The 27,856-nt window shown below is 40.2% G+C and overlaps 1 protein-coding gene across 1 annotated transcript; it reads left to right on the forward strand.

The window, feature by feature from the left end:
* Positions 1-4,334: 4,334 nt before the first annotated feature.
* On the forward strand, positions 4,335-27,801 carry ACSM4 (acyl-CoA synthetase medium chain family member 4). The gene is made up of 13 exons (XM_054444543.1): positions 4,335-4,535; positions 6,535-6,749; positions 10,033-10,239; positions 16,646-16,789; positions 17,534-17,690; positions 20,229-20,308; positions 21,847-21,970; positions 22,663-22,743; positions 22,887-22,988; positions 23,707-23,834; positions 23,933-24,032; positions 26,421-26,540; positions 27,715-27,801. Exons 1-13 carry the CDS (start codon positions 4,335-4,337, stop codon positions 27,799-27,801), a joined length of 1,746 nt encoding a protein of 581 aa, XP_054300518.1.
* Positions 27,802-27,856: the final 55 nt, after the last annotated feature.

Here is a 27,856-nt window from a genome sequence, read left to right on the forward strand (position 1 = left end):
CTTGAGATCAGCCTGGGCAACATAGTGAGACAAAAAATTAAAAAATTAGCCAGGCATGATGGCGCATGCCTGTGGTCCCAGCTATTCAGGAGGTGGAGGCAAGAGGACCACTTGAACCTGGGAGGTCCAGGCTCCAGTGAGCTATGATCATCACTGCACTCCAGCCTGGGTGATAGAGTGAGACCCTGTCCCCCAACCAAAAAAAAAAAAAAAAAAAGAGAGAGAGAGAGATAAAGAGGCACATTTTCTTGCCATAATTGGATAACTGCAGACTCAACCCTAGAAAACTGTCCTCTGACAGGAAAATAAAATGTTCTCCTACTTTATTAAGGTTGATAGAAATGTAGCAAAAACCTGGTAGCATTTCCTTGCATAGCTTTGGTGACAACAAAGGTGGGCTGGAATTTCTGCTGCTTGCTAGATGGATGGCCTTTTGATAAGCTGCTTACCTCTCAGTACCTCAGTGACCTTATGCATGAAACAATAAATTGTATACACAGAAAATAAAATGGCTGCTTCCTAGTGCTGTTGAAATACATTATATGGAAGTATTTAACATGACCACACACCAATTGGTCAATCATTGTTTTTCACTGTTAATGTTTCCCTTAACACTCTGGAAATCACTACAATTTTTTAAATCATCTAGTTTGACCCTTAATTTTACAGATATTTTCTGGAGATATTTTGTTACATTAATTTATATACAAATTTCAATGAAGATACTGTTTTGAGCTAAAATAGTCAGTGATTGTCAGATTTGACCCTGGAATCATATGATGTTTCCACAAAACCCTACATCAGGAAACGGTTCTGTTCAATGCAAAATGGAAGCTTTTCAGAGTTTTGTGATTTCCTTAAAGATCTATCCACACCAAATCTAATCTGGAAATCAAAAGCAGATCAAAGAGATAAAAAAGAAGTAATGTTGTTGGCAAAAAGATTTTAAAGCTTAATTGAAAAATTCTACTTTATAATATCTGAATTTATATTTTATTACTGACTAATCATTAGGTTTGCATATGCAATATCTTTCACTCTGTTTATATATACAACACAGGAAATGCTGAAATGTATATTCAGATCTGAGCTGTTTACATTTAGTTTTAGATTTGTTGGTATGTTAATTGGGTGTTTATTACGATTTAGAAAATTTGTCCATGGAAGCAAGGAATAAAAGAGCAATTCATAAAAAATCATTTTTCAATTTAGAGGGGATGGAGAGGAGATTTGCATTAAAAACTATCCACTATATTCTCTGCACTATTTTCCTTAGGAAGCAAGAATGTTCCAGGTTCCCTCATCTTGGAAGTTTTTCCACTTCATCATTAAACTGAGACCAAGAAAGGACAAGATAATGGAAGTGAAAGCTAAACTGCTTCAGACTGATGGAGGCTCAGGTCAGCCCCAAGAGCTTGGAGCACAGTAACAGGGCATTATAAGAGGCAGAAATAAGATAAGTTAGCAGCTCCAATCCAATAGCTTTTCTTTGCTGTTGTTGTTGTTTGAGACGGAGTCTCACTCTGTCACCCAGGCTGGGGTGCACTGGTGCAATCTTGGTTCACTGCAACCTCTGCCTCCCACGTTCAAGCGAGTCTCCTGCCTCAGCTTTCTGAGTAGCTGAGATTACAGGCACGCACCACCACGCCCAGCTAATTTTTGTATTTTTAGTAGAAATGGGGTTTCACCATGTTGGCCAGGCTGGTCTCGAACTCCTGACCTCAAGTGATCTGCCCACCTCAGCCTCCCAAAATGCTGGGATTATAGGTGTGAGCCACTATATCTGGCCTTCCAAACCAACAACTTTTCTAGGTTTCTTTATATATCAAGAGCTGAAGTCTTCTGCCACAAATGCTTCTGAGGTTTTATTTTTAATATGCAGCATTTATTCATTCCTAACCACGAACCATGCACTGTGCTAATGTACTCACTAAAACCTTGCAACTACCTAGTGAAGAAGGTATTATTACTCTCATTGCACAGATGCAAATGAGACTTGGAGATGTTAAGCAACTTGACAAAGGTCATCCAGAGAAGCAAGTTTGGATGCAAGTGTGGTGCAAGTGGTATGTGTGTGTGTGTGCGCATGTGTGTGTGCACGTCTGTGTTTTAGGAGAGGGATGAGAGTCTCACTTTTGGCAGAATGCTAAACCATGAATATGGTCCACTCTGCTTCTCTTTTCTCCCTTTTCTTTACTCTTGATAATTGCACTATACTTCCAGAAAATTGCCCAGTTAAGGCGCTATCCCTCTTCTTTTTTTTACCTTGGCATAACAGAGAGTTTAACACCAACGGTATTGCCAGAAATAGCTATTTTTGAAATACAGCAAATTGTGTTTGCACCAAATGGACCTGCCACTTATCCAGAAGTCACTCTGAGCAGCACAGAGGACTTGGCAACAACAATGAAGGATGGCACAACCTGCACCCTCCTTTCTATTGTTTATTTGTTATCACCATGCTGCAGACTCAGGTACTCTTTACATTTGCAGATTCTTCCACTCCATTCAAAACAACTACACAAGCCTGAAGGGCAAAAAGGGTGAAGGCATTCACCATCAACAAGAAACCTTTATTGAAGAAGGCAGCACAAAGGAGAATAAATAGCAGAGAAGCTGAGTAGGTTAAGTTCTGAAGTCAGACCAGAGAGGTTCAAACCTTGCCTCTGGTTGCATCATTGAGCTCATGGTGGCAGAGGCAAGACATGGTTTGTCTCGAGCTGAATGACCTTGGATAAGTTCCTTAAATGTACATAAGCCTCAGTGTCTTCATCTGTAAGATGGAGATAATAATAGCACCAACCTCACAAGCTTGTCATGAATATTGAATGACATCAGAAATGCAAAGTGCCTGCCTACATCAAGAACCTAAAAACTCCCTTTTATTATTGCAGATCTTCTATGAGTCATGCTTAGTGCTAAGAACGCATTACATAGCCTCAACCCATACCAGCTGGGTAGGGAGACAGGGCACATATATGAAAAACTATCATTGATAATACAAGGTAGACAACTGTCACATGAATAGCATAAACGCATGTTAGGGAAAACCAAAGGAAGAAATAAACACAAAATTATTTTAAAAATTAATTAGATTACAGATGGTAGTCCAGAAAGAGCAGGCAATTTTACCAATATTAAAAGTAGTTTTTGAAAAAGAAATAAAATCCAAGTCTTCTGGTTCATATGGTAGGATTTTTTTAAATAAAACTATGCCACAATAATATTAAGGAAAATAATCTTAACAACAGCAGTAGTTGGCTGGGTGCAGTGGCTCATACCTACAATTCCAGCACTTTGGGAGGCCAAGGCAGGAAGATTACTTGAGGCTAGGAGTTGGAGGCAAGCCAGCCTGGGTGACATAGTGAGGCCATATCTCTACAGAAGAAAAAAAAAATTAGCTAGGCATGGTGGTGTGACACCCATAGTCCTAGATGCTCAGGATGCTTAGTCAGGGGGATTGCTTAAGCCCAGGAGTTTGAGGCTTCAGTAAGCTGTGATCGTGCCAGCCTATATGAAAGAGCAAGACCTTGTTTCTTAATAAGAAACAACAAACAAACAAAAAAACCAAAAAAAAACCCAGTAGTAATTAACACTTCGAAGTCACCTTTTACAAGCTAGGCATTTTATACACATTATCTTATTAAATCCTCACAATAACCGTAGGAGGGAGGTACTACATTTTCCCCTATTTTACAGATAAGAAAATTGAGGTGCAGGAAGATAAGTAACTTGCCCAAAGTCCTACAGCCGGAAAGTGGCTGAACCAGGACTTAAACCCAGGTTTCCAGCAATCACAACGGAAAGTTGAAGGGGAGAGGAGAACAAGGTAAGCAGGAGCCAGGGAAATGACAGGCCAACTCTCAGTGGGGGAAACAGATATTCATGGCAAGTTAACGGGCCTCCTCTACTGGAAGAGGAAATTCAAGTAGAGGAGTTAGCAGACACAGAACAGTATATAAAGCAGGTGAAAGGAGGCTCTGAATGCCAATCCAGACAGCAAAGTTTCTATTTGTCTGTTGTTTGGTTGGGGAGAAGACAGGAACAGAAGACGGGAGTCTGACAATTCTGTAATTAAGGGTTTTTTTTAGACTCATCTGGTCACAGACAGAATGAAGAGGAAGAGTCCAGTGGCAGGGAGGCCAGTCAGTGGCTAAGGCAGCAGCTCTGATGAGGTGTTTTTCAGGTGTTCCCCAACTTGCCAGGGCATACAGCCACAAATCCACCTCCCAGTCTCACCACAGAGCATCAAGAAACTGATACTCTCTATCATCTCTCCCTACAGGCTGTAGTACTTCTGTGTCCATAGCAGTAGACAAAGTCCTTTGGGAACCATGAAGATTTTTTTCCGCTACCAGATATTTAGATTCATCTGGCTCACCAAGCCACCTGGCCGGCACTTTCACAAAGATCACCAGCTTTGGACACCTCTGACTCTTGCTGACTTTGAAGCCACAAATCGCTGTAACAGGCCATTGCCTAAAAACTTTAACTTTGCTGCGGATGTGCTGGACCAGTGGTCACAAAAGGAGAAGGTATACGATGATGGGCTTCCAGTAGATGCTGGGTGTCCCCTTCTCTCTCAGTCTTCCATTTCCTTGTTTCTGTGGTCTACCATGTAACTCCAATGCACTTTTTCACCCTCTTGGTTTCCTTTGTTTGATTTCCAATTGCCCTCCCCTCTCCTCAGGGAAGATCTTAGATCCTCAGCCACAAATGGCTGGGTGGCTCTGGAGCCTTCTCTATCTCCCATCCCCATGGTCGTTCCTCACAGAGTTATGCCTCTTTTCCTTCTCTTTTCTCCAAGCCCCATGCAACAGTGCTTTGTTTTCAAGTTGGTCACAGGCTTATCGAAAAAGTAGTAAATTGAGTTTTGGTTTTATGAATACAGTTATCATTGGAGTAATTAGGAGAGAATTGGAGGTTGACAAGAATAAAGCAAGCAGCCCTTATGCAATGTTTACAGTGCAGCCTCAGGATGAGGTCTCTGTGTGCTGATCCTCACCCCATGCCAGGCACTGAGTTAAACACGTAACCTAGCAGTGCTTATCAAAATGCACTGCAGGACCCGTGGATGGGAACATGATGTTAGGTACTAGACTGACAAGGTATTAAATAACATTGAATCTATTCTTCCTGTTAAATACAGGGGGAAAGCCTTCCTTGAAAGCCATTGTGTCTTTAGCACCTAACACTTGCTAAACACTCTCTTGAATAAAGACCGCAGGTAGAAGCTAATCATCTCTAGATAAAATTTAATGGCATAGTTTTGTTTTCAGCATATTTATTTTTCAATAACCTGTTTTTTAGCAAGTGGTAATAATTGTCCAATAATGGTGCTGATTAAATGTATATTCCTTCTTAAGTAAATGTATACACGTAAAAAGTAAAAAGTGAGTCAATGTAGAGAAGTATACAAAATAAAGAAGAATAGTGCAGGTGCAGACAGAGCTGACAGAAACAGTGATACTTAAATGACTAAAGATTGAGAAATACTGACCTATATCATTTCACCAAATCCCCATAACAACCTGGGTGGTTTGCAGATGAGGAACTTGACCTCATAGAAGCTAAGCTACTTATCCAAGGCCACACAGGCCCAATAGAACATAAACCGAGTCCCTGATCTTTACAGAGGTTACATCCATAGGGAAGAAACACGTCTGTCATATAATAAATTGGAGTCATCTGGAGTATGAGCACAACGATGAAGGAACACAGAGAAGTCAGTGGAGAAACAAAGAGAAGTCTAAGAAAAGCTCACAGACGAACTGACATGTCAACAGGGCTTTTAAGTATTTGCCAGCCAGAGAAGATAAAAGAAGCCTTCCAGATAGGGGAAAGAAGGGAGAGTAATTTTTTTTCCAGGTAATACATAAGGCAAAGAGGTTTTGCAGTACAGATGACTCACTTTGTAGAATGATGGGGAAGAAGTTACCTCTAGAAGTCGATCAATTGATGCCTCCCTCAACCCTGCTCCTTGTGACTTGTGAAAACCACACCTCAGCCTTAGGGTACAAAGAGATGTCTGGTTCCCAATCAAACTTAGTAGATCCATTCAGGTTATTTGGATGGGAAAGAATCTAATTTAAGCAAGAAAGAAATTTATTCAAGGAATATGGGAGAGCTCACAAAACTGGGCTGGAAGCTGGAGAGTCCATCTCAATGAGGACAGGAATCAGGACAGCTCTCTGAGGATGCATAAGCACTAATAATCCATAGACAAGTTTTCTACCAACCATTTTCTATCTTTTGATTTCTCTCAGAAAACCAAAAAGTCCAGAGAGAGAGGAGGTCTGATTGGCCCAACTTTGGTCAAATGCCCACCTACTGCTCGGGGAAGGGTAAAAGCAACCTGAGGGATTCTCTTTTCAAGGCTGTGTTCAATAGGAGAGGGGCAGTTCCCTCAAAGACGAACTCAGGGCGCTGTTAGCAGAACGCACCAGAACCAGTGCCAAAACAAAGCAGATGCCGCATGTAAGAGTAATCAGTCATGTAAACCTACCCCTCTCTTTTCCATGTGTCCCTGGTCAGATAGGGGAGAGATCAGCTAACCCAGCCCTGTGGTGGGTGAATGGCAAAGGGGATGAGGTAAAATGGAGCTTCAGAGAACTGGGCACCTTGTCCCGAAAAGCTGCCAACGTGCTCACCAAGCCCTGTGGCCTGCAGAGAGGAGACCGTGTGGCCGTGATTCTGCCCCGAATCCCTGAGTGGTGGCTGGTCAATGTGGCTTGCATACGAACAGGTCAGTGCCATTATTAGCATTCTAAATCACACAGAAACACAGAGAGACTGAAACTCAAGGGTTTTCTGAAATGTTAGCTCTGATTAAAGCTATGCATACAGAAGACAAAAAAAAAAAAAAAAGAAGAGTTAAGCCAATCATGACATAATAATAACAATAACACTAAAAGGGAGGTATTAGTGTGATAAACATTTTGCAGAAGAGGAAACCAAGGCTCAGGTTAAGAAGCTTGCCGGGCGTGGTGGCTCACGCCTGTAAGCCCAGCACTTTGGGAGGATGAGGCGGGTGGATCACGAGGCCAGGAGTTCCAGACCAGTCTGGCCAACATAGTGAAACCCCGTCTCTGCTAAAAACACAAAAAATTACCCAGGTGTGGTGGTGTGTGCCTGTAATCCCAGCTACTCGGGAGGCTGAGGCAGGAGAATCGCGTGAACCAGGGAGGTGGAGGTTTCAGTGAGCTGAGATCTTGCCATTGCACTCCAGCCTGGGCAACAGTGCAGGACTCCGTCTCAAAAACAAACAAACAAACAAACAAAAGCTTGCCAAAAGTCACAATTAGAAAGTTATTCTATTCAGTCACAGCTAGAAAGCTATGTAATTGGGATTTAAAAACAAAGCTCTATAAAAGCAAATTTGGGTACCAACATCTCTTTGCAGTGCTAGATGATCTAGGACGTGTTCATCCAGATGATCCAAAATTAACTTCTCTGAATATACTTGGATCCTCCCTAACAAAAAAAAAATACAACAAGAAGAAAAAGTATTTATACATCAGGACTTGTAAGAATATGATTGGCACATCCCAGTTGAAAAATCTCTACCTTTTTTTCAGACTAACTAGTGTATTCAATGACACACTTTCTCCCAAAGTAGTAATTTATAATTTACCCCAAATAAAAATTCCAACAGGATTTTTTCCACTCTAGAACAAGAGTTAGCAAGCCATGGCCTGTTGGTTGGGCATCTATTTACATAAGTAATTTTAGTGGAATACAGCCATGCTCATTTATTTATATACTGTCTATGGCTCCCTTTGTTTCACAACAGCAGAAATCCTCATTGAGATGGAGATACTATGGCCCACAAAGCCTAAAATATTTGCTATCTGGGCCTTTATTGAAAAAGTTTTCCAATTCCTGCTCTAAAACATAGCATAAATGTTTATAAGTCAATTAAGAATAAATAATATCAAAGGATAGAATACGGTAAAAAACACAAAGATGTTTGTTGCAATGTTATTAATAATAATAGAAATTTGGAAACAACTAAATAGAAATGACTGAATTATAATAGGTGAGACTAAGTTTAGTTGTGGTGTGTGTGTATAAGTGATTAGAATTATGGTAACTCAACTTGAAATACCACTAAAATGATAATTACGAGGATTTCATAATGCTGTTGAAAATGATCTTTTTGCCAATATTAAATAAAAACAGCATTTTATAAAATTTGTTTATATAAAATTCTTTTTGCATTCACTAAAAACAACTTGCAAATGTTAAACCAGTTGTGGATTGAGAGTAGATTAAAGGTGATTTGTTATAAAAAATATGTAATATTGCTTAACATAAGTTATGAAATATATAAAATAATGGTGAAAACTAAACAGACAAGCTGAATGGCTAACATAAAACACTAAATTAAAGGTAAAGCAAGAAGGTGAGATTATATTTTCTAACTCAGAATTATTAAATCTTCAATGAGAAGATTGAAATTGTTTGTACTATACCACATAGCAAAATATTTTGGTTTTTTGCTGTGAAGTGTATGCAGTAAAGCCTGAGATATATGCTATCTGAAATCCACTAGAAGAAAACTTCTCCCAACCCTGAATTTAGAGGTCTACCCATTGAGTACATTCATATCACCAATCTACCAAGGGAGCTAATTATTTGTAAGTCATTAAGAACAAGTGGTTTGTAAAACAAATAATCTTAAATTTTTATATTGAGCGAATACTCTAAGGTGTTTTCTTAATCAACTTCCTTATCCTTATGCATTTATTCACTTTCTCAAGAAGGGATGAATTTAAAAGCTTTTAAAATATATTCATAAAATAAAATCTCCTTCCTAGCAATTCAACTCCACATTTTTGTATTTAGCAAACTTCAGGGAACTCACCAAGAAATGAGTAGTTTGGCTTATAGCACAGGTCTTGGAAGTTTGGGAAATGTATCTTTGAATCTTTTCTATCCTTTGCCACTTATTGACTTTGTGACCCTTGGGCAAGTTATTATTTATATACTGGGATTAATTTTAAGCGAGATACCAGGCACGTAATAAGTGCTCAATAAACAGTAGTGATTATCTGTATCACTTTATATACACTCCACTTCTTGTTCCCAATAATTCACTTTAGAAAGTACAAACTTCTCTCTTTCATCTAATTCGGCCATGTATGTTCTTCCCAGAATGAACTGGTACTTTAAAATCAGACATCTCCAGCCAGTGTTTAGGATGAAATGAGGAGGTGAGATAAACTAAGCATTGCAAAGTAGTCTAGGCAAACCTTGATGATGCCAGACAACTGGAGTCCATAGAGAAGAGGGCTGGCTCTGCCACTCACCAGCTCTGATCAAATCTCATATTCCATCAATGGCACAACCACGTGGACCTACCAGAGTTGCTTAAAACAGTAGTCTCTAGGCATTTTTGACTGTATAATCTATCAATAAAAATATTTAGGATACACATCTTCCCATCTGGGTATAGCCACTTATGTGCTTCTACTGCACTAATATAGTATGCATATTATGAAACATACAAAAATGAGATAAAAGCATTAAAAGAATTGTAATTTCTCAATAATTTCTAATTCTTTAAAATTTTTAATATTACTTTAAAAAATTAAACAGGGATGAAATCTCACTATGTTGCCCAGGCTGGTCTCAAATTCCTGGGCTCAAGTGACCCTCCTGCCTTGGCCGCTCAATGCACTGGGATTACAGGTGTGAGCCACCATGCCCAGCCAATAATTTTTCAAATTTCTATGTTCATTTCTTAGTCCCAATGGATTGTTGAAAAACTCACTTTGGAGGCCACTGGTTTTTTTCTTTTGTTTATTTGTTTGAGACAGAGTCTCACTCTGTCACCAAGGCTAGAATACAGTGGTATGATCTCGGCTCTAAGGGATCTCTCAGGGATCAGAGTCCTGTGCAGTAACCTTGGGGATCAAGGCAGAGGTAGGTAAAGGATGGAATGTGATGCTTCTCACCGAGGCACAAAGCCCAAGTCTTCCACAATGGATAGCAGTTCTGTTCAGTGCAGGGCCCTCTGTCCTTCCCAAGCATCATCTTCATGCCGGGAACAATCCAGCTGACAGCAAAAGACATCCTCTACCGGCTACGAGCATCCAAGGCCAAGTGCATTGTGGCCGGTGAGGAGGTGGCCGCAGCGGTGGAGTCCATTGCATTGGAGTGTCCTGACCTTAAGACAAAACTCCTGGTGTCTCCACAAAGCCGGAACGGGTGGCTCAGCTTCCAGGAGTTATTTCAGTGAGTATTTTTCCCAGCCAATCTACACTGCTGGCAACAACACAAATTACAGCTACATCTTGGAATTTCTTTGCCTCCAAGGACTCAGGAACACTGTCAGTTGATCTGGGCTCTTACTCAGAAAAGAATTACCTAATAGCCAGGTATGTTGGTTCACACCTGTAATCCCAGCACTTTGGGAGGCTGACGTAGGCGAATCACTTGAGGTCAGGAGTTCAAGACCAGCCTGGCCAACATGGTGAAACCCTGTCTCTACTAAAAATACAAAAATTAGCTGGGCGTGGTGGTGCTCGCCTATAACCCTAACTACTCAGGAGGCTGAGGCATGAGAATCGCTTCAACTTGGGAGGCGGAGGTTGTGGTGAGCCAAGTTTATGCCGCTGCACTCCAGCCTAGGTGACAGAGTGAAACTTCGTCTCAAAAAAAAAAGAAAAGAAAAGAAAAAGAAAAATATTACCTAATAAATGGATTCAAGGGCTGAAGAAAGGGATGTAGCTCTGCCTCCACCCTCCTGCTTTCGACTGTGGTCTATGATGAGTATCCTGCGTGGTTTGGCCCTTGCTTAAAGCTGGACCACATCTCCCCCTACTCTCCGTTTTCTTCCTCAAACATGCCCTACCTCAGCTCCTGTTATTTCTTCTGCCTGGAGTGCTCTTCTTATCCCTTTCAGGAGTGGCTCCTTCTTGTCATATTTTGACTCAATATTTTATCCTCAGAAGCTTTCCTTGACCACACTACCTAGAACAGAACTACAAGCCACTCTATTACATCATCCTCCTGTTTTCTTCATATTACTCATCACCATCTGAATTATCATGTCCATTCATCCGTTCCCTTATGTAGAGTCTTTTTTTTCTCCTCTAGAGTAGGGTTTGGCAAATTCAGGCCTGCCACCTTTTTTTGTTGTTGTTTGCTTGTTTCTGTTTTTTTGTTTTTGTTTTTGTTTTCTTTTGTTTTTTGAGAGAGGGTCTCGCTTTTGTCACCCAACCTGGAGTACAGTGGTGTGATCTTGGCTCACTGCAACCTCCACCTCTGGGTTCAAGTGATCCTCCCACCTCAGCCTCCTGAGTAGCTGGGATTACAGGCACCGGCCACCATGCCTGGCTCATTTTTGTATTTTTAGTAGAGAGGGAGTTTCACCATGTTGGTCAGACTGGTCTCAAACTCTTGACCTCAAAGTGACCCACCTGCCTCAGCCTCCTAAAGTGCTGGGATTACAGGTGTAAGTCACTATGCCCGGCTCTGTTTTTGTAAATAAAGTTTTATTGGACTGCATCCATGTTTATTTATTTACATGTTGTCTATGTAACAACAGCAGAGTGGAGTAGTTACAACGGAAACTGTATGGCCCACAAAGCCTAAGATACTTGCTATCTGCTCCTTTACAGAAAATGTTTGGCAACCCCTGTCCTAAACCATAAGTTGTAAGAAAGCAGAGACTTTGTTTGGTTGATCTTCCTGTCTCCAGTTCCTAACACATAAATGGTGCTTAATATTTATAAATGAATGAACAAAAGAGATCACAACTGCACTTTTCCTCATATGTAAAATGGGAATAATTATACTGTACTTATCTCAAGTGTTGTTTTGAGGATAAATTAAATGAATATGTGAGAAAATGTTTTTCAAGCTGTGAAAAAATGAGTAAAATGTTAATTAATGGCATTATCTTTCAAAGAGGTGTTGAATAGCTTACGTTTAAAAAAAAATTCTTCCAGAGAAGTTTATAGAAAGAGAAGACATGTAAACCCTGCTGAATAATAGGGTAGTTTTACTTGTTAGAATGAAATTTTATCCTACTAATTAATATAAACCAAATACTATTGGCCAATCCCAAAATTCTTTCCCAAGGGCCACACCAGTGAATACTGCTTGTGTCTTTTATAAGCTGTGTAACCTTGGATAAGTGAAGTAACATTGCTGAAACTCTTTATCTTATCCATAAAATGGAGATGATGATAGTATCTACCTCATGGGGTTGTAGAAGGATCAAATGGGATAAAACATGTAAAATTCTTAGCTTAATGCCTGGCACAGAGTAATTACTCCATAAATATCATAGTAATTATAACTGCTATCATTATTATTTTCAAGTTAACAAAGCCATTCAACAGTCTAGTGATTCCTAAGGTAATGGTATTTATATTATTTGAATATGCATCTCCATTAGTAACATATTTTTAACATACCCCCAACACATGTATTTATTTATAAATTATACACATGTACTTTTGTGCATTATACAAATACCAAAAATAAAAATTTTAGAGGATGAGTAAAACAGTACAATTGTGCCACTGCACTCTAGCCTGAGTGACAGAGTGAGACCCTGTCTAAAAAACAAAAAACACATAATTTGCAATTCTTCTTTCTTCTTCTCTACCCCAGTTGTCTTGCACACTCCCTGAGCAGCAAGCACTTCCACTTCAGAGACTCCTGTCCTAAACAACTTTGCAATAATCTATTGAGTCCCCAAGAAACCTTAAAGATGCCACAAAATTTACAACCGATAAAGGACTTTAAATTCATGTGGATTTCAAATTGAAATTTGCACACTTTGGGAGTGGTTTCAAAGATGGAAAAAATCCTCATTTTAAACAAATGACTTTGGAGTGTCATAACTCCAAAAAGGCCAAGGATTGTTTCTCTAAAAACTAGGGAATGGATAGCCATCTCATTGCCAACAGTTGGCTAGTTTTTCAGAAGACTACACACAGCAATAATGTGGGCTAATTTTACATTGTTAGGGTTGATCTTTTATTCAATAAGTTCATTTTAAGGCTTCTTGCCCTCCTTCTGCCTCCCAAGTATAGAAGTCCATTAACACTTTCCAGAATATTCATAATGGGATGAGGGAAAAGGTCAAAATTATAAGCCAGACTGATATTTCTCTTTTTTCTGTTCTAGTGCAAAGGACCCTGTCCTGTGGGGTCCAGGACTCTGGATTCTGATCATGAGGGGTTCAAGATGGTGTTCCAAGCATGGGAACAGCATGACCAAAGATATGGAAGCAAAAAAAAAAAAAAAAAAATACCCTAAGGTGTGCAGGGAATGGACTACAAGCAGTTTGGTTTAGCTAGAGAATAAAATATGGAGTCAGAGTGAAGCCTGGAAGAGCAAAGAGAGGCCAGATTATGGGAGATCTCACACACCATGCTAAATCTTAAAATTGGCCCTGTAAACAAGGGAAGCCATTGATGGGTTTTAAGAAGGGAAGTTCCAAGGTCAGGTTTGGATTTTAAATAGATTTATCTGGCAAATATGTAGAGGATTAGTTTCAGGAGGAACAAACTGGAATCAGAGAGGCCATTTTTGAGCCTCATCTAGGGCAGAGATAATAAAAAACTAAATCTGAGCTCTGATGAATAGGATGGAGGAAAGGAAACAAACTAAAGAACTAGCAGGACTTGGAGAGTATTGGATGTGGAAGATGAAAGAAGAAGGAGTCAAGGCTGAGCTGCTTTTTGACTTAGGTGATTGGTGGATGGAAAAAGAGCCAGTAGATGAGGCTAACATAATAAGTTTAGAGTTGGACATACAAGATTGAAAGGTCTGTGAACATTCAAATGTCTAGCAGGTGGTAGATATGAGTCTCAGGGACAAGAGGCAAAGATACAAAGCAAGAAGTTATTAGTACATAATTAGCTCTGAAATCTGGAAAGGCATAACTCAGAACTCAGGTATTCAAGGAAAGGAAGTCAGATAATGGAATCACTGCTTGAAAATCTTCCTGTTACAGATTGTGATGCTTTTTCTTTTAGATAGACAGATAGACGGACAGATGAAAGATAGATAGATAAGTAGATAAGTAGGTAGGTAGATAGATGGATGGATGAATAGATAGATGAAAGATAGGTAGACAGATGATAGATGATAGATAGATGATAGATAGATAGATAGATAGATAGATAGATAGATAGATAGATAGATAGCCTTCTATCAAAAGGTTTCCATACTGGATTGAGAAATGTTTAAACATAAGAGGTCTCCCCACAGCTATTAGAGTCTGTGAATAAATGCCCCTCTCTAGCCCAACACATATCAACTTCACTCTATACATACATTGAAAAGAAAATCAATATAGTTGAATGAATGATCTTTTTCTATTTTAAGGGGAGGAAGCAAGTTACCAAGAAAACCATGTTAATATTTTATGAAACTATTTTTAAATAATCCTCATTGTTGGCTGGAGACGGTGGCTCATGCCTGTAATCCCAGCACTTTGGGATCCCAAGGCAGGCAGATCACATAAGGTCAGGAGTTCAAGACCAGTCGGGCCGACATGGTGAAACCTCATCTCTACTAAAAATACAAAAATTAGCTGGGCATGGGGGCACACACCTGTAGTCTCAGCTACTAGGGAGGCTGAGGTGGGAGGATTGCTTGAACCTGGGAGGTGGAGGTTGCAGTGAGCCAAGATTATGCCACTGCACTCCAGCTTGCATGACAGGGTAAAACTCCATCTCAAAAAAAAAAAAAAATCCTCATGTTTTTACCGTTTCAATGACAATGTCACTCATTCACCATCAAGATTAATTAAAACAGCATCCTTAACCCTGTTCCCTTCAACCAGAGAAATTAAAAATATGATACACCAGCCAGGTGTGGTGGCTTACACCTGTAATCCCAGCACTTTGAGAGGCTGAGGCGGGTGGATCACCTGAGATCAGGAGTTCGAGACCAGCCTGGCCAACTTGGTAACACCCCATCTGTACTAAAAATATAAAAATTAGCCGGATGTGGTGGTGCATTGTCTGTAGTCTCAGCTACTTGGGAGGCTGAGGCAGGAGAATTGCTTGAATCTGGGAGGTAGAGGTTGTAGTGAGGCGAGATCATGACACTGCACTCCAGCCTGGGTGACAGAGTGAGACTCCATTGCAAAAAATAAATAAATAAATAAAATAAAGATAAAAATATGATACACCAGTCTCAAAAATTCTCAGATACTGTACCAGTTATTCATCATTGAGTAACAAACCGTCCCAGCACTTAATGGGGTAAACAGTAGTTATTTTATTTGCTCATGAGTCCCTGGGTCAGAAATTCGCATAGGGGTCAGCAGAGGCAGCTGGTCTCTGCTCCACATCAGCCTGACTGGGGCTCGAGTATCCAAGGTGGGTTCACCTTTAAGTCAGGCTGGCTGCCAGCTGAAGCACCTCAGTTTTCCTCCACATAGCCTCTCCCACCAGTAGGACAGTCTAAACATCTTTATATGGTGGCTAAGTTACCCTGCAGGGAAAATGAAAACTATGAAGCTTCTTGAGGCCTAGGCTGAGAAGTCCCAGAACTTGTGCCACAGTGTATTAATGAAAACAAGTCATGAGATCACCCCAGATTCAAAGAGAGAGGACATAAGCTCTGCCCTACAATGAGGGAATGGCATACAAGGATGATTTGTTACTCAGTGATGGATAACTAATACAATATCTAAGAATTTTTGTACAGGGATGGAAGCAATCATGGGGCTATCTTTGCAGACAATCTTACACAGAGATTGTTTTCAGTTCAGTGAATTCAGTGGGTCAATGAAATTAACATGGACCCAGATTCATTCATCTTCCTATCACGTCACTCTCAGTATACATCCAAGATGGCCAGGGTAGCCCCAGACATCCTGTACTTGCACAACAATACTTAAAGGCCATAAAACAGGATGGGCCGGGGAAGAAGGCTGCATCTCTTCCTCATGACTCTTTTTAGAACAAGAAAATATATTCCATTAAAGCCTTATATCTCGTTGTCCATAACCATGTCATGTGCCCAATCTTAAACCAAGGAATGACTGTGACTGGCTTAATCAAGATTTGCCCCTAGGAGCTATACAGGGACAGTCTCCCCTGAAGCACTTGATTGCCTGATACTTGAACAAAATCAGTTCTATGAGTGCAAGGAAGAAGGAGACAGCTATTTGGTAAGCAACTAGCTGCGTCTGCTGCAGATATCAAAGATGCTGAACAAAAATGATTTAAAAGTTTGAATCAAATGCCAAAAGATCTTCCTTTAAATAATAAAAACTCCTGAAACATTAATAGCAATGTATGAAGATTCAATGCTGATTTTTAAAAACGTACAGACTTTTTTTTAAAACACACTTGGAAAAAAAAATGTTACAATACATAAAATGCATGTCTTTTGTTATTAATATTGAAAGTTATCTTGGCTATTTCTTTACGCTATAGGGAGATGAAGCTTAAAAAAGAAGAACTGGGCTGTTAAATCTTAGCACTGATCTTCAAAGTCCCACAAAGATTTCTTGAGGAATTCCTCTCAGGAAAGCTTTGGATTAGGTTCAGTTCTGTTAACTATCTTCTGGTAGCAAGAGGGCATAAGTAGTTGAGCAGAAGAAACATCAGAGTTAAGCTGGTCTGCCATCTTCCACCACCATCTTGGGGTACATATTTTGCAGATTCGCTTCTGAAGAGCACAGCTGTGTGGAAACAGGAAGTCAAGAACCAATGACCATTTATTTCACCAGTGGGACCACAGGCTTTCCTAAAATGGCCCAGCACTCTCAGAGCAGCCTCGGCATTGGGTTCACCCTCTGCGGAAGGTAGGGAAGAAAATTCAGTTTGTTTTTGGTGAACTCCCCCAAAGCTGCCAATATGTGTATCCAACTAACTGATACTTCTCCTTGAATTGCTATAAGATATTGCCAATATAATAGCTACAAAACAGAACTCTTGCTGGCCCTGCCCAACCTAGCTCAGTAAATGGCAGCATCTAACCAGTTGATTAAGCAAGAGCTTAAGAATCGACCTTAATTAATCCCTTAACAGCACGTCTGGCTCCCTTTTCCCATTGCCAGGAAGGCCTACCCAGAAAGGCCTTCCTAAAAGAGAGGCTATCCTACCATTGTCACATCATCCTATTTTATTTTCCTCATAGCATTTATACTACTTGAAATAATGATATTTATTAATATACTTAACTCACTTTATCGTATATTTATTCACTATGCGTCACCCTAAAATAAGAGCAGAGATTTGGTCTTCCTTGCTCACTGCTGTAGAACAACGCCTAGCACATTTTGGCTTAACAAGTATTTGTTGCATCAATGGACAAACTCAAAAAATCATGCCACACGCAGCCTCCCACTGTACTCTCAGACCACCTGGGATTCTGAAAATGCCCTTAAGAAGAGTAGAAGTAGAATCTATCACCTTGTCTGGGGCTTCTTTTGACCCTTCTCTGTAGCCCTTAAGATACTGGGGCAAAGTCACCCCTGAAAGATACCAGTTTGTAATTTTTGTTTGTTTATTTTTGGTCTGTTTTGTTGCTTCTTCGTATCATTTAGGTATTGGCTGGACTTGAAGTCCTCAGATATCATATGGAATATGTCTGACACGGGCTGGGTCAAGGCTGCCATTGGTTGTGTGTTTTCTTCCTGGCTGTATGGAGCCTGTGTTTTTGTGCATCGAATGGCACAGTTTGACACTGACACCTTCCTAGACGTAAGTCATGTCCTCCAGCTAGATAGATCTTTAGAGTTCCTCCTTGTTTCCCATAAAATCACAAAGAAATTATTCCTTAGAATACAAGGCTTCTTGGGCTTCTGGAAATCATTTCTTTATACGAAGCAAAGTCTCAAGGGCCTCGGGTTTTGAAATGTATTTGACAGAACGGAGGGGGAACAACTGCAACACTCTCAGGCAGGAAATCCAGACTTCTGCTTCAAATAGCTCAGGATTTGCTAGTGTTGCTAAATCTGTAGCTACTTAAGAAACTGGTTCTAAATAACAGATTAGAAGTCTGAACTCTAAACAAATACTTCGTTTCTGATTCAATGAAATAAAGATAATAGCTGATAAACCAGAACTCTTGTGTGCAGTGGACATTAAAAGTGGGGGTGCCTTTCTCCCAGAGCAGCTCCTCTTATTCTCCCCTAGCCTATACTTCTCACTTTGTTAGTTCTCAGAACCCGATACTCTTCTGGAAACCGGGCATGCATGCCCTGCCTTCTCAACCAGGGACAGTTAGATTGAGATATCAGGTAACTCCAATTTCTTTAGACTTTAGAAAAATGTGATTCAGGTCAATTATTTTTCAACCACGACAAATTTATTAAGCTTAACAAAATACATATTATTACACACAAACTATACTTGTGTGTGAATAAAAGCTCTTCACCTGTTATTTTGCTAACTGGTCTGACAAGATGGTTTAAGGCAGCAGTCTGCAACCTTTTTGGTACCAGGGACTGGTTTCATTGAAGACAATTTTTCCATGGACTCGGGGGAGTGGGGAGATAACTTCAGGATGATTCAAGTGCATTACACTTATTGTGTGCTTTATTTCTATTATTATTAAATTGTAATGTATAATGAAATAATTATACAAGTCACCATAATGTAGAATCAGTGGAAGCCCTGATATTGTTTTCCTGCAACTAGACAGTCCCATCTGGGGGTGATGGGAGATAGTGATAGATCATCAGGCATTAGATTTTCTTAAGGAGCACACAACCTAGATCCCTCACATGCACAGCTCACAATAGGGTTCAGGTTCCTATGAGAATCTAATGCCACCACTGACCTGACAGGAGGTGGAGCTCAGGCGCTAATACAGGCAATGGGGAGCGGCTATAAATACAGATGCAGCAGGCGTAATCCCAGCACTTTGGGAGGCTGAGGCAGGTAGATCACGAGGTCAGGAGTTTAAGATCAGCCTGGCCAAGATGGTGAAACCCCGTCTCTACTAAAAATACAAATAATTAGCCAGGCATGGTGGTGCGCCTGTAATCCCAGCTACTTGGGAGTCTGAGGCAGAGAATTGCTTGAACCTGGGAAGCAGAGGTTGCAGTGAGCCGAGATCATGCTACTGCACTCCAGCCTGGGTGACAGAGCAAGACTCCGTCTCAAAAAAAAAAAAAAAGAAAAAAATACAGATGAAGCTTCACTCACTTGCCCCGCCACTCACCTCCTGCTGTGTGGCCCAGTTCCTAATAGGCCACAAACAGAAACCAGTCTGTCCTGTGGGTTGGGGATCCCTGCTTAAAAGGTCTTAACATAAATGTACACTAACCTAAGAACTGAGATCTCTACATCAGGTTTACAAAGTGCCCTAAAGTTGGTAAGTTAAGTTAACTTTGCAGTTTCAAAATCTACATTTGTAAAATAAGAATACTTTTATTTTACAAAAATCATGTGTGTATTTTAAGTGCTATAAAAACCTTTATAGATTTATGCTATTTTTAGATGTATACATTACACTTTCTAAAAATAATTAGACTCTACGGAGCAGATACACACGGTAGAAATGCTTACTTACCGATCAAACGTTATACTTTATCTGTGACAATCCAGGTAGCCCAGACATACATTTTGAGAGCCTTCTCCCAAATACTTAAGTTTAATACAAATTGTCAATACATTAAGGGACATAGTGGAACTTCTCCAGAAGGAGGAGCTCTAAAACATTAGTATTTCTCTAGATTTAAGATGCCTAGGCCATATCTTATTTAAGAAACCGGAGACATAATGAACTCAGCAAATTTTTAAAAATTAAGAAAAGGCCAAAAAAATGCTTATTTCTACATTTATTCAACTTACTGAAAAAGACTAATATATTTTATAGGAATGGAGCTGGAAAGGTCCCAGTAGGTTAGCTTATGCATCCATAGTCAATGCTATCCATGAATATATTGGCAGGAGGTTACAAGATTACACTATAAAAGGTAACTTGTAGCCCTGAGGAAGAACAAACCAGTTCATACTTGGGGTTGTTCTCAAATTAAGCAATCCACTTGTTGAATTAGATTGTGTATGTCTGTTACTGTAATATTAATATATATACATTCTTTTCAGTAACTGGAAATTCCCAACAGATATACAGTCACTAGTGACAAGTAATAAATATTGTTTTCTTATTCCTAGTAGTGACCACGGGATGGGCACATATTAATGGAAGAAAATAACAGGGTGTAGATATCAGCTCTAGTCATGGCCTTTGAATGACCACTTCTGACATCTGTGTCTTTCTCCATCATCCAGACGCTTACCACTTATCCCATCACGACCCTGTGCAGTCCTCCCACCGTGTACCGGATGCTCGTGCAAAAAGACCTTAAGAGGTACTTGGGCAGAAATCTCCATTTGAACCACAAACAATAGCTACCATCCAGGATCACAGATCTCTCTTTTTCAGCATAGGATAGCTCAGGCTTTCTCAGTCTTACCACCATTGACATTTTGAACTGAATAATTCTATCATCGGAGGACGGTCGTATGCATTACAGAATGTTGAGCAGCATCCCAAGACTCTATTCGATGCCAGTAGCACCTCCTCCTCCCCATTTGTGAAAATCAAAAATGTCCCTAGACACTGCCTAATGTCTTCTGGGGGGCAAAACTGTCCCCTAGTCTAAGAACCACTGGAATATCCTCTAGGACAACTGGACATTTTTCCAGGGACAACCAGACCAGCCCTCAAAAAAGAAAGAAAGAAAAGCACATTTATACTGCTTTGAAGAAAAGCTAACAAAGTTTATGACTTGAAGGTCATATTCAATTTAGCCAAACCATATGAACATCCAGTAGAGTTGCAATGCATATTTGTTTAATTCAAACTCAGTACATGAAGAGAGAAAGGAAGAGAGGAGCAAATTAAGTAGCACAGGCTTGTCCATCCTCTTTTGCCACCAAAGTGTGGTTGCCCAAGAGGGAAAGTGCTATGCGAAACAGAATAAAGCAAACATGAATCTTCTCTTTTCCTAGTCAGTGTCAACTCCTTTGCTCCTATGTCACGGCCTTTGAAACACGAGCATCTTGTTCACATTTCAAGAGTAATTCAGGGACTATTCAATGATTCTTTTGAATACATATGATTTGTATTCTATCCACACCCTCTGGCCCATTTGGGGCCTCAGTGTATGAGGAGCAGGCTGTTCCAGGCTTTCTCACCTGTGTCCAGTAAGGCTAGTGGTTAAAAGCTAAGCTCCAAAGTCAAACAGGCAGGGCCCTGCTACTTACTAATCACGTGGCCTTGGACACTCAAGATAACTTTCAAGCATCAACTCCATCTAGAAGAGAGGATTAAGAGCCCCCTCATAAGGTTGTGGTGAGAATTTAATGTAAGTGACGTGCTTGGTGAGATCACCTTGACAAGTGGGAGGTGCCTGGTACAGAGTTTCATGAGTATCAACTCAGTCCTTTATTACGTGGAAGGCTTTGGGCAAGTTCTTTAACATCTCTGAACCTCAATGTCCTCATGTGTAAATAGGGGTTGAGAGGATTCTAAGAATGCTTCTAAAGCCCTTACAACATAGTGACTGATCAATCAATATTAGCTGTTATATCATGTGGCTCATCAAAAGCACTTAGTATCATTAATAGCATTTTCTCCTGCCTTTTTACATCTTTAATAACTAAGTTCTCCTCCACCTGCCAAAATGAAAGCTGTCAGGAATTTTTGTTGTAATCACTAATGTGCCCCCATATGCCTAGAACAATGTCTGGCAATATAGTAGGTGTTCAACAAGTATTTGTTGAATGAACTTTGCTAAGACTTGCCTCTCCAGCTGTTATGCTTGCTGCTTGAATGTCCTAATTGTCTTGCAGTGAAAGCACTCAGGTTCCTCTTGAAAAGACCCACGCAACTCTGTCTCTCCAGATATAAATTCAAGAGTCTGCAGCACTGCTTGACGGGAGGGGAGCCACTCAACCCAGAAGTGCTGGAGCAGTGGAGGGTGCAAACTGGACTGGAGCTATATGAGGGCTACGGACAGACGGAAGTGGTATATCTAAAGGGCATTTATGTTTAGTATGTGTGGGGGCCTTTCTGCCCCAGGTTTGTCAACTGAGCCCCTGAAGTGCCCCCGTCCCACTCTAAATTTTTAGAGAGTTTCCCGGGATACTTCACCTTGCCAGTAGTTACCAAAACTTGCAGATTGCTCAGTTAGGTTTTGATGAAGGGGAATGATGATTATTCCAACATTCCTGCCTCCCCCTTATGCAGGAGAAATCTCGGAGGCGTTAGCGGGTGGGTGAGGTTCAGAACTGAGCAGCTCTTCTTTCCACTGTGCTGGGAATAATCCTCTGAGACCATCCATGGGAAATTGATTCCAAGGTGCATTTAACAGAGTCTAAGGAGTGGTTTTCAATGTGTGGCCCTCAAACACAGCAACATCAACATCATCTAGGTAGATCTGGTAGAAATGCCAAATTCTTAGACCCCATTCCACACCTAATGAATCAGAAACTCTGGGATAATGCCCATCAATCTGTGTTTCAACAATGGTCCAGAATCTCAAATTTGATTCTAATGCACACCCAAGTTTGAGAAGTACTGGTTTCAAATAATATATTTCAGAAGGTGTGCCTGCACACCAGGAAAATCAGTCAAAATCAAATCTTAATTTTCATTGCCATGATATAGTTTCAGAATATAAACTTTTGTATACTTATACAAAGCTTGTCCTCTCAATAGGGAATAATTTGTGCCAATCAGAAAGGCCAAGAAATTAAACCAGGTTCAATGGGGAAAGGAATGCTGCCCTATGATGTCCAGGTAGGTTGAGAAAATATCTGACTGGTTCAATAAAGAAGAGAGAACATTTTCCTTTTCTGCTATTCATTGTACAACTATTCACAAGCTTCTTTCATTTTGTGAAAAGAAAATTTTAAGAACATTAATTGTCTCCTTCATTCCAGATTATAGATGAAAATGGCAAAGTTCTACCACCTGGCAAAGAAGGGGAAATTGCCCTCAGACTCAAATCTACACGGCCCTTCTGTTTCTTCTCTGAATATGTGGTATGAGGATACAAAGTGCTGGTCATGCTTAATACAGACTTGGGTTCAAATTTCATTTCCACCATGTCTTGCTATGTAATCTTGGGCAAGCAACAAAATCTTTCATCAACTGTAAAATGGGGAGATTATCATCTGTCACCCAAGAGTACTGTAAAGATGAAATTCCAAATGTAAGAAACCAGTTGCAGTGCTTATCCTCAGAAAGGAAAACTGGACAGGCTGGAATGAGGGTGCAGTTGGGGGGTGCTGGAGGTAGAAGAGGGGCTTTTTAAATACTCTTTAGGACCTTTTGTATTTTATACTAGGAACTATCTTTTAAAAAAATTAATTTCCAGCCAGGCACGGTGGCTCATGGCTATAATTTCAGCACTTTAGGAGGCCGAGGTGGGAGGGTGGCTTGAGCCCAAGAGTTCAAGACCAGCCTGGGCAACATAGTGAGATCCCATCTCTACAAAAACATAATACAGTTAGTCAGGTGTTGTGGCACATGCCTGTGGTCCCAGCTACTCAGAAGGCTGAGGTGAGAGGATCACTACAGCCCAGGAGGTTGAGGCTGAAGCCTCCAGCCTAGGCAACAGAGAGAGACTCTGTCTCAAAAAATAAAAAAAAATTAATTTCCTTTATAAGTAGGATGCGTAATGTACTAGTCACTTAATGAGTGCCATACCCATCTCTGTTCTGACCAGACTAATCCCCAAATGTCATCCTTGGTTCCCAGGACAATCCACAGAAAACTGCTGCCACGATAAGAGGAGATTTTTATGTCACTGGAGACAGAGGAGTGATGGACAGTGATGGGTATTTCTGGTTTGTCGGCAGAGCTGATGATGTCATTATATCCTCTGGGTTTGTACATTTGCCACTCTGAAGAGGTAACAATTCAACAGGGAGGGAGATCTCTAACTTGGAGGATGTGGTGGTCAAAAACTTCTTTTCCTCTTCAGGTACCGTATTGGGCCATTTGAAGTGGAGAGTGCACTCATTGAGCACCCAGCAGTTGTTGAATCGGCTGTTGTCAGTAGTCCAGATCAAATCCGAGGAGAGGTAGATGAATGTCATTCATTAAAGAAGCAATGTCATATTTTCAAGTTCTGTCCATTTGACCACTGTAAAGGCTGAACCAAGAGTGGTCAATCTATTAATTCTAATTATGAGGCATGCATTTGGCCAAAATATAAATCAGGCAACCAACTTTACAATAAGTTGTGTCCCAAAGGGGTGGTATTAGAATTCTTTTGATGGCAAGTGACAGAAACACAATTCAAACTGCCTTAAGTTAAAAAAAAAAAAAAGGCATTTGGTTCATATAAGTGACAAGTACTTAAGTACTGCCACATCCAACGGTTCATGTGAGGTTGGCAAGATTTAGCCTCTCTTCACTTTTGGCTCTACTGTTCTTTGTTATGGCTCCATTTGATCAGATTCCTCCTACTTGATAGCAACCAACTCCAGATGTATACACCTTAGCAACCCTCCACCCCTTCAGGGAAGGATACAGCTGTGTTTCCAGTTGTTTCAAGTAACTCTCAAGATCATTTGCCTACCTTAGATCACATCTCTAACCAATGTGGTTCAGAGACTGGTACATGCTGATCAGTCAGACTTGGATCATATGTCTATCCTTGGAAGTAGGTGTTGGTGTCAGTCCCACCAGAGAGAAGTTAGGGTAACACTCCATAGGAAAATTAGTTACTAAAAAGGAGGAACAGATACTGCATAGGCAAAAGCCACAGATTTCACTGAATGGAAAACTGTAACGGAATTCAGAATATATTTTCTCACAGAAATAAGACAAATAGAAAATTGTGGGCTGGGCACAGTGGCTCACGCCTGTAATCCTGGCACTTTGGGAGGCCGAGGTGGGTGGATCACTTGAGGTCAGGAGTTTGAGACCAGCCTGGCCAACATGGTGAAACCCTGTCTCTACTAAAAATACAAAAATTAGCCGGGCTTGGTGGCGGGCACCTGTAATCTCAGCTACTTAGGAGGCTGAGGCAGGAGAACTGCTTGAACCTGGGAGGCAATGGTTGCAGTGAGCCAAGATTGCACCACTGTACTCCAGCCTGGACAACAGAGACAGATTCTGTCACCAAGAAAAAGAAAGAAAGAAAGAAAGAAAGAAAGAAAATTGTGGCCAGGTTCCCAAACAAGTCTCATGAGCCTATTTAGGACCTAAGGAAAGGGAACTCTGGCAATGACAATAATAGCCTTAATTCTAGGAGGAAGCCCTATTTTCATAATTGCTTTTCCTTATGGAAGTTTCTATAGACACAACAAGTGACAAAATTTCAAAACAATTTATCAGCATCTTTCCACATCTGTACCTCCCTTTCACACACCAGTGAGCCTCTGTAGTGACACTATGGATCCCATACTCTTACCTCCTGTGCCCACTCTACTCTCCATCTATTCCATTCTCAAAAATAGTTTCTTCCTGCCACCATGTTCTTATTCTCTCAATATAAATGATTTCAGCTGAACAGAAGTAACCACCAATTAGAATCAATGTATGAACAATAAATAATATAAATTATGCTTACTAACCTCAGTAGTTATCTAATAGGTGGGTTTCAAACAGCATTTCAAAGAGAAGCAAACAATATGAGGCAAAAAAGACCTCACATAGATCAGTCCTTCCTGAGAGGTTTTGGTTTTTGGCTTTGTTTTGTTTTTTTGAGATGGAGACTTGCTGTGTCACCCAGGCTGGAGTGCCGTGGTGCAGTTATAGCTCACTGTAACCTCTCAAACTGCTGAGCTCAGTCGATCCTCCTGCCTCAGGCTCTCAAGTTGCTAGTACTACAGGTGTGCACCACTGCACCCTGGTTAATTTTTTTTTTTTAAGTCTTTGTAGAGATGGGGTCTCACCATGTTGACCAGGCTGGTTTCAAACTCCAGGGCTGAAGCTATCCTTCTACCTCGGCCTCCCAAATTCTTGGGGTTATAGGTGTAAGCCACCACGCTCAGCCCCTTCCTGAGATTTGATCTCCCAGGATACATAGTCTTTCCTCCATTGAGACCCTTCAAACTGCTTTGAAACTATATATTCTCTAGGAACTCCATTTGTCCCCCTGCTACATGCTTCTAATGGTATAGGTTTAATGGAGTAAGTGGTCATCCATAAGCCAAGGACTGTCTGTGTAATAAATAGGATCAGTCTGATTGAAATGTTAAATACATACGTATCTGTAAATAGAACTTAGCTTTCTTGAACCGCTGCACTCCTCACACTCATAAACCATTTACCTGAAAATATTCTGAAAAACCTCACTTTGTAATTGTATCCAAGCTTTGTTCAGAGGTAACCTCTGGCATTTGCAGTCATCATACAAACTGTTATTAACAAATAGTAAGCACCTATGTTCAGCATTTGTTGCAAATCCTTGATGTGTCTGAAAAACAAATGAGCAAGATAAATTAACTTTTCTGTTGCAGGTGGTGAAAGCTTTTGTTGTCTTAGCTACACCCTTTAAGTCCTACAACCCAGAGAAATTAACTCTAGAGCTTCAGGATCATGTGAAAAAATCAACTGCACCTTACAAATATCCAAGAAAAGCAAGTACTTTGCCCAAAAGTTAAGTTTGGATGTTACCAAACTAGGGTCTAAGCTAGAATTAGATTTTACTGGATTTTGATTTTATAGTAACTCACTATATAGGTAGAAGACACTTTTCAATTTGTTTAACCCTAAGAATTTTGCTTTAAAATGTTTTATATTAGAACGGTATAAGTGAATTATAAACCAGAACCTTTAATCAACTCTGCAATACTGAATCACTACGAAGAGTCTTTCTAGGACTAACTAGTCCCATTCTGTATGAGAAAAACGCAGTGGCAAAGAATTGCCAAGTGCCTTGTTTTTAGGGACAGTGCTTGATTCACCTATCTCACTACTCTTATCCCTAATACTCCTATAAATTCAAAGTACATGCCTTGAAGTATCAAGTGACCTCATTTAATGTTCAGAAGAAGATGATATCCAAAGAAACTATGGAATCTTTCCTGAAACCTTCTTTAAAGAAGGATTTAAGAACAATACTACATAAATACATGAAGATGGCCCTATAGTTTCCTTCTAACCGTGGAACTGGTTGATAATTACTGATCCTCTGCATGAGATTTCTATTTCATTTAGCATCATTTCAGCCAAAAAGTAGTTAAACCTAAAAACTACTCACATCTTCTCCATTAAATTCACTAAATCAGTGACTGTTGACTTTCAGAAAGGCTATCTGAGGGCATTTTAAAATACAGTGGTCTTATTTTGAGAGAAGAGAACAAAAAGAGGATTTCTGTGGTCAAGTCAGGGCAGAAGGGAAACTGTATATACTCCAAATTATCCCTAAAAATCTTCCTCAAAACCTCCAGGATCCAGCTCTGAAAAGACAAGAACTGTTCTTTTTGTATTTAGCTGTAATCTCCATTTCTCAGGAACAGTAGAGGCCTAGGACTAGTTTGAACTAGGGGAAAGCAATGGGGTAAAGGGATTGTTACTTTCTTCTGGCAAAGCATTTCAGTGAATATGCACTAAAAGCCCATAAGATGGAGCTACACTGTCACCCTTCCTACATAAACAGACGTTTCTGGTGTCCATGAAATTCAATGAGCTTAGGCTAAGATAATCTCGACTTTAAAATGCAGTCTGAGTTCCATGCAAGCTCCCTCCTATTGCACTGACAATTGGAAGGATGGAATCAAGTGACTCATCACGTTTTTTTCTGTCAATTAGGTGGAATTTGTTCAAGAACTCCCAAAGACAATCACTGGGAAAATCAAACGCAATGTTTTAAGAGACCAAGAATGGAGACGAAGATAGTTTGATAAGAAAACTGAAGGGTTAAGTAGTAATATGGTTGCTTTCTTTTAGTATT

This window comes from Pongo pygmaeus, chromosome 10, assembly GCF_028885625.2.
Source record: "Pongo pygmaeus isolate AG05252 chromosome 10, NHGRI_mPonPyg2-v2.0_pri, whole genome shotgun sequence".
In the NCBI taxonomy this organism is placed as follows: Eukaryota; Metazoa; Chordata; class Mammalia; order Primates; family Hominidae; genus Pongo; species Pongo pygmaeus.

Excerpts from the sequence above, each read along its gene's own strand:
- ACSM4 (XM_054444543.1), top strand. The coding sequence starts at position 4,335 with ATGAAGATTTTTTTCCGCTACCAGATATTTAGATTCATCTGGCTCACC. Across the intron at positions 21,971-22,662 it reads GCTACGGACAGACGGAAGTG|GGAATAATTTGTGCCAATCA; the intron begins GTATATCTAAAG and ends TCCTCTCAATAG. Across the intron at positions 26,541-27,714 it reads CTTACAAATATCCAAGAAAA|GTGGAATTTGTTCAAGAACT; the intron begins GCAAGTACTTTG and ends TCTGTCAATTAG.